The sequence below is a fragment of the Triticum aestivum genome, chromosome 6D (genome assembly GCF_018294505.1).
Source record: "Triticum aestivum cultivar Chinese Spring chromosome 6D, IWGSC CS RefSeq v2.1, whole genome shotgun sequence".
Classification (NCBI taxonomy): domain Eukaryota; kingdom Viridiplantae; phylum Streptophyta; class Magnoliopsida; order Poales; family Poaceae; genus Triticum; species Triticum aestivum.
Genome location: NC_057811.1, coordinates 410,344,539 through 410,351,852, shown reverse-complemented (window position 1 = coordinate 410,351,852; position 7,314 = coordinate 410,344,539). Strand labels below are relative to the sequence as shown.

General features: G+C 51.0%; 1 protein-coding gene across 1 annotated transcript; it reads left to right on the top strand.

The window, feature by feature from the left end:
- Window positions 1-497: 497 nt before the first annotated feature.
- LOC123145449 (ethylene-responsive transcription factor RAP2-4) lies at window positions 498-2,391 on the top strand. Its single transcript, XM_044564862.1, has one exon. The coding sequence runs from the start codon at window positions 1,074-1,076 to the stop codon at window positions 2,073-2,075; it is 1,002 nt and encodes a 333-aa protein (XP_044420797.1). The 5' UTR covers window positions 498-1,073; the 3' UTR covers window positions 2,076-2,391.
- Window positions 2,392-7,314: the final 4,923 nt, after the last annotated feature.

Genomic DNA, 7,314 nt, shown 5'->3' with positions numbered 1-7,314 from the left:
CACAAATTACAAAACCATCATAGAAAAACTGTGAAAAATGATTTACTGTAGCTCCTTACTTTAAGCAAGGGGTTCGCAGCTCTTGGTGCAACGCAGAAGCCGAGTTCCCGGAGCAGAGCACAAAGGGCAGGCGCAGCACACTCTGAGGTCAAGCGAGCGCACCACCACCCAATGGCGCGACGCCACTTGCACAAAACCACAGCGCGGCGACGATCACCCGCGCGTCGGGAGCACACGAGGCGGATTCTCATTGGCCGCGACTTGTGGCTCGCGCGTGCTGCCCGGCGTCGGCTGACGCCATGCACGAAAGCAACGTCTCATTTTCAAAATCACACCGCCAACTCCCAACAAAACAAGAAACGATTAACGAAATTAATCCGATCAGACCGCTTTGTGGCAGCGAACAAATCGCACGGCTGAGTGGTTGCTTCGCTTCGCCTGCACGGCTGCGCGCACGGCCGGAGCCCGGCGCTATAAAAGGCCCCGGAGCGACGCCTCTTCTTCCTCAGAGAGACGCCTCAACCCCCACCCCACCACCCACGAGCAACACGCAGCCACAATCCCATCCCACTCCACGGTGAGGTTGAGCGATCTGACGAGCCCTTCAGCAGCAGCAGCGACGACGGCGGCAGGTTTGCTCTCTGAACTTCTCTGGTCTTTTTAGCGGCAGCCAGCAGGAACACACAGGAAACCAAGGTCCCGTTCAAGGGGTTCGCTTCTTCTGGGATTATTAGATCGGAAGAGGCGCTCTCCTCTTGCTCGGGATCTTCTTGATTTCTTGCCAACCTCACCACTCTCCTAGGAGGAACAGAGAGATCCAGAGAACCTTTTTTCTCTCCTGGATTCTTGCCCTTTTTCAGCCTTGTTTTGCTTCGGTACGGCCGGAAAGGGTTCTTTTGCAATACCCTTCTAGTTCGTCCGATTTATTCCCCTCGTTTCTCTAATTTTATTGAGGAACAGGGCCCTTTTTTTTCTTTCTTTCTGCTTGCACGAGAAAGCTTCCTTTTTTCCATTCCGTTTTTGGTTCGGCCTTCTCGACATCACCTTCTTCTTCTACCTCTGTCCAAGCCCTCATGGCCGCTGCCATAGACATGTACAAGTACAACACCAGCACGCACCAGATCGGCTCCGCCGCCTCTGCTTCGGATCAGGAGCTCATGAAAGCACTCGAACCTTTTATCACGATTGCTTCCTCCTCTTCCTCTCACTACCCGTACCAGTACTACTCTTCTCCCTCCATGACCCAAAATTCATACATGGCCACCCCATCGTCGTCCTACGCCTCCTCGTTCGCAGTCTCTCCTCTGCCCACCACCGCGCCCGCCTCGCCGTCTTTCTCGCAGCTTCCGCCGCTCTACTCCTCGCAGTATGCCGCTTCGGGCATGAACGGATCCATGGGGCTGGCCCAGCTCGGCCCGGCCCAGATCCAGCAGATCCAGGCCCAGTTCTTCGTCCAGCAGCAGCAGCAGCAGAGGGGCCTGGCTGGTGGCTCGTTCCTTGGGCCGCGCGCGCAGCCGATGAAGCAGTCCGGGTCGCCGCCGCGCGCGTCCGCCGCGGCGCTGGCGCTGGCCGGAGTGGCGCCCGCGCAGTCCAAGCTGTACCGCGGCGTGCGGCAGCGCCACTGGGGCAAGTGGGTGGCGGAGATCCGCCTCCCCAAGAACCGCACGAGGCTGTGGCTCGGCACCTTCGACACCGCCGAGGACGCCGCGCTCGCCTACGACAAGGCCGCCTTCCGCCTCCGCGGCGACCTCGCCCGCCTCAACTTCCCGTCGCTCCGCCGCGGCGGCGCCCACCTGGCCGGCCCGCTCCACGCCTCCGTCGACGCCAAGCTCACCGCCATCTGCGAGTCCCTCGCCGCGCCCTCGTCCAAGAACTCGGAGCCGGAGTCCCCCAAGTGCTCGGCGTCGACGGAGGGCGAGGACTCGGCGTCCGCCGGGTCCCCGCCGCCGCCCACGCCGCCCGTCCCGGAGATGGAGAAGCTGGACTTCACGGAGGCGCCGTGGGACGAGTCGGAGACCTTCCACCTGCGCAAGTACCCGTCCGTGGAGATCGACTGGGACTCCATCCTGTCGTGAACAGCAAGCAGCTGCTACTACTAGTACAGTCTTCGTTAAGCTCCGTAGCTATGATGTAATCTCTCCTTGGATCGAATCGGCGGCTGCTCTGGCCCGACGGCATTTTAGACGTCGGCCATGGCTGCTGCGCGTAGCAGTAATTAACTAGTAGCAGTAAGTAAGTAGCCAGTGGTGTTTAGTAAGATCGTTGCTACTACTACGTGGTGTAATTGATCTCCTGGTCGACCTGCCGGCAGTTTTTTTCACGGCAAGGCGGCCAGTCGAGAGGTGTAATCATGTTTACCCGTTGAAAGAATTGCACTAGCTTATGTAACCATATGCGTGTCTGTCTCTTGGTGCACTGCTACTGATGCAGTGATGTGTGAAATGTGCTCTTGGAGTTGTGGCCTACGCAGATGCTTCGTAGTGCCTTTTCTGATTGTGCCAAAGTACAGTATACGTGATGACATCTTTTCAGAAACAAAAGTATGGTGATGGCATCAGGTTGCGCTTCTTGGAAACATGTCTATGCACGGGACACAACTTCACAACCAAATTACTGGGACGTACTCCCTCAATGTTCTAAACGGTCTTATATTTGTTTACGGAGGGAGTATCACGTATGGTTCTACACGGACATGCAAAGGCCGATCATGCTTTTCATGGGACTTGAGCATATGAACGGAGCAGAGTTCTAGCTTTCCAGACTTCCAGTTCATATACTCAACACAAGCAGAAGAACGTTGCCACACTCCAGGCCTGCCAAGGAAGCGCAAACTGACACTTAACAGCAACAACTTACTTACACGCAGCACCCAAGTTTATTAGGTTGGCTATGTCGATTGGTATTACCTCTTCCCCTAAAATGAAAATCACAAGTTTCTACGGATGTGTTTAGCACTTTGACTTCCGCCCTCTTTCGAGCCCCTGCCTAACTAAAACTTGTGATCATATCATTTCCCTCAGTGTTAAATGATATGTCCGTCAGTGTTAATTTACATGTTAGTTGTATCCAACTTCCAGTCATGGACTGCCGATCTTGTGAGCTGTTTGGGTTAGGTCGCAAGCGAAAGCACTCTTAACTTTACACACGCATTTGCACCATTTAATTACTCAACGAATTCAGCAAATGTGCCAAAGAAAGAAGCGTCCGGATTTCGGCCGAAGCCATGCATGGAGCATTCATTCCAAGCTTATCCGACGAAAACGACCCGGTGGCGACGCCGGGCCAGCCAGCCCTCATCGCCACCGCATCCCACGGCCGAGGCCGGCCTTCCTCCACTGGTTCCAAATTATCAGCAGAACCCAAGTCGCCGGTGAAAAGGTACAAGAGCACAAGGAACACGGGAGCCAGCCAGGCACGATCGGTAATGGGGCATCCCCTAAGGCCCTAACCAACCAAGGAGCCCCTCTCTACGAGTCTATCTCCTCTCCTCCAATCCATCTCTATCCCCTTTGTTCCCATTCCTTGGAACAGATGCTACCCAACGTTTTTATGCCCCTCTTTCTCATTCAGGAAAAAGAGTAGAGCCCGAAACTTCTAGCCAAGATCATATCGTTTCCCTCGCATGAAATGGCATTATTGGTGCCTGCGAACAGAGGAGAGGAGACGGCGCTAATTACGCCGAGATACGGGTTGATCCGATTAGATGGGGAAAAGGCGGGCAGAGTCGCGGGGCATACGATGCTTTCACATCGATCGCCCGAACCCGTAGCTCGCTGTAGAACAGTAGAGTAGACAGTAGAGTCTAGAGTGGTCGTCCAAGTCGCGGAATGCGGCGGCGAGGTCGGTGGACCCGGTACCGGAGGCCGACTGATTTGGCTCGCTCTCGCTCCAGTCGACTGGCTCTCGCGTGGCCGTGGAATCCGCCAACTAGCACGGACGGAGAGCGACACCCACCACCGGGCTCGCCAAGCGAGCAGTCAGTTTGGCTCGCGGCGAGTTGGGTTGGGTGCGCGCGCGCGTGTGACTTGGCCATTGCTCATCCATTGGCTTGCTCCGTCTTGTTGCTTGCCGTGCTGCTGCTACTTCAGGCTTGGCGAGTATCATCATCGATCGACTAACAATGGTCTAATGGAGTAATATCTTGGGGTAGCACTGGTAGCGATGGTTGAACGAACCTACGGGGCAGGGCAGGGTACGTGGTGAGGTGAGGCTAGTTTTCGCAGTTCGTGGGCGTGTGGTGGTTCGGTAACTTGGGAAGGAGGTCACTGGTGCTCGATGATTGGCGCCGGCTGTTAAAGTCCGGTTAGGTTTAACTGCCGTGCTACGTGTCGCTGGCTGCTGTTGGTCTGTTGCCACCATTTGCCTGTCCTATCTGGCTAGCCCTGCTACTCAAAGTCAAGTCAACTCAAGCAGAGGAAGCACAGCTATACTCGGCGTTTTTTTTTTTTTACAGTTGATGGTTAGATTGATTCATGGATCATCCTCTACCTCTTAGGAAAATTCATTTAAAGTGTAGTACAGAGTAAGAATGGATTACTAAAAGGGGATTAGTTCAGAATAGGTAGTTATTTGATTGATCTAAGATGAAAAGGAGTCCAATTCTATTTATTTTTTGCAATTTCCATTCCGTGCTTTATTTAGTATGCAGACAAAAATGCATCCATCCTGCACTAATCTCAATAGTCTCTCCGCTGTAAAAAAAAGTCATAAAATTCTGTAGAAATATAGAGAAAGTTTCAAAAACAAGCTTGTATGGCGCAATTGCTTGGAATTTTCTACTCGACCATATTACATATGGTCTGGAAGGCTTGCCCCCCTCCCTCCTCCCCAAGGTCAAGTTCTTCGCTTGGTTGGTTACTCAAGATAGGATTTGGACAGATGGTAGGTTCGCTAAAAGGGGCTGGCCAAACAGTGCCCTTTGCCCCCTTTGCAAAATGGTGCAAGAATCCATGACACACCTCTTCACCAAGTGTTGCTTTACCCTTTGCTTATAAGACTTCGCAAATGAGTGGCTACTCCTCCAGAGCTAACACATCCTGTTGGCATGCACTTGGAACCCTCTCTCTGGGAGAGGTGGGTAAGCCTATCCGGCAAGAGCATCCCGATTAGAGAAATCATGGCCTCCCTCATCATGCTTATTAGTTGGACCATTTGAAATGGAAGAAACCCCTGTATCTTCTGGAATGTTCCGCATATATATATATACTCACTAAAAAGGTAGTACAAGACTATGCACAAAGCAAGAATATTGCCCATGACACCACAAAAAAGAGAGCGAATGTTCCCCATATACATGGTACACTTTGGGCTCTGTCCCCGCGAACTGAAAGAATGAAGAAAAACCCGTCCAAGATCATGCTGATATAGCCAGTATGCAAAAAGAAAAGGCTCAAAATTTAGCTCATCGGTGGGACCTCTTATTCGCCGACGTGCACGCCTGAAAGCAGCCCCGCGCGCATGGCCCGCTCCCCTGCGCGCCTTTCTGGGCTGGCCCATGTGCGGACCCGGATACTCCCTGTTTCCCCCATTTGAATAATTTCGGATATAAAAAAGTTCTGAATTTTAAAAATTTGTGAATTTTGAAACAGAAATGTTCACAAATTCAATAAATGTTCATGATTTCAAAATTTTGGTCAGGAATTCAAAAAGTGTTCATGGTTTAAGAGAACATTCATGAATTTGTAAAAAAAGATAATGAATTTAAAAAATATTCATGATTTCTAAAAATGGTGGTGTATTAGAAAAATGTTCAGGTTTAAGAGAATGTTAACGAATTTGAAGAAAATGTCAACAATTTTCAAAATGTTCACGATTTCAAAAAATTGTTCAAGAATTAAAAAAAAATCATGAATTTTTACAACATGTTCATGGATTATTTTAAAAAATCATGGTTTGGAAAAACTAGAAAAATATTCACGATTTCAAAAAATGTTCATGATTTACGAGAATGTTTAATAATTTGTAAAAAATGTTCACGAGTTCAAAAACATGACCATGCATTCAATATGTTCATGATTTCAAAAAGTGGTCACAATTTAAAAATGTTCACGAATTTAAAATATTTTTCCAAATTGAAAAAATTAGAATAAAAATGTAAAGGAAAACACAAAAGAAAAGAAAAACGAAAAAGAAGACAGAAAAATAAAAATAAAAAATTTAAGAAAAAAACCATAAGAAAACTAAAGAAAAACCGTTTGAGAAGGTTCTAGAACCTGAAACTTGAAAATGGGCCAGCCCATAGAAAAACCAGCGCATCAAGTGTGTATCGCGCGACCCACGCGCCAAATAGAATTCCGCCTCATTGGTTGGGGGATTCTATATGGGGAATCGTTTGCGCTCGGTCGACTGGCTGAGTATTCGGCCGCTCGCACCGCTCACGCGCGCGACATACACTTCTGCCCGTGGGTCCGCACACCGAACGAAGCCGCTCGTCCACTCGTCGTCTTCTTCGTTTGGTCTCTCGTCTTATCCGTCCAATCCCCCGCATTCACTCCTTAGTTTTTGTTGGGAAACGTAGTAATTTCAAAAAAATCCTACGCACACGCAAGATCATGGTGATGCATAGCAACGAGAGGGGAGAGTGTTGTCCACGTACCCTCGTAGACCGTAAGCGGAAGCGTTATGACAACGCGGTTGATGTAGTCGTACGTCTTCACGATCGACCGATCCTAGTACCGAAAGTACGGCACCTCCGCGATCTGCACACGTTCGGCTCGGTGACGTCCCACGAACTCACGATCCAGCAGAGTGTCGAGGGAGAGCTTCGTCAGCACGACGGTGTGATGACGTTGATGATGAAGATACCGGTGCAGGGCTTTGCCTAAGCACTACGACGATATGACCGAGGTGGATTGTGGTGGAGGGGGGCACCGCACACGGCTAAGGGATCAATGATCAACTTGTGTGTTCTAGGGTGCCCCCTGCCCCCGTATATAAAGGAGCAAGGGGGAGGCCGACCGGCCTTGGGGCGCGCTAAGGAGGGGGAGGAGTCCTCCTCCTCCTAGTAGTAGTAAGTAGGACTCCCCCTTTCCTAGTCCAACTAGGAGGAGGAAGGGGGAAGGAAGGAGAGGGAGAGGAGAAGGAAATTGGGGCGCCCCCCTCCCTAGTCCAATTCGGACTCCCTATAGGGAGGGGGCGCGGCTGCCCCTTGTGGGCTGCCTTCCCGCTTCCCTATGGCCCATGTAGGCCCAATAGTCCCCCCGGGGGTTCCGATAACCCCCCGACACTCCGATAATTATCCGGTGACCCCCGGAACTCATCCGGTGTCCGAATATAGTCATCCAATATGTCAATCTTTATGTCTCGACCATTTCG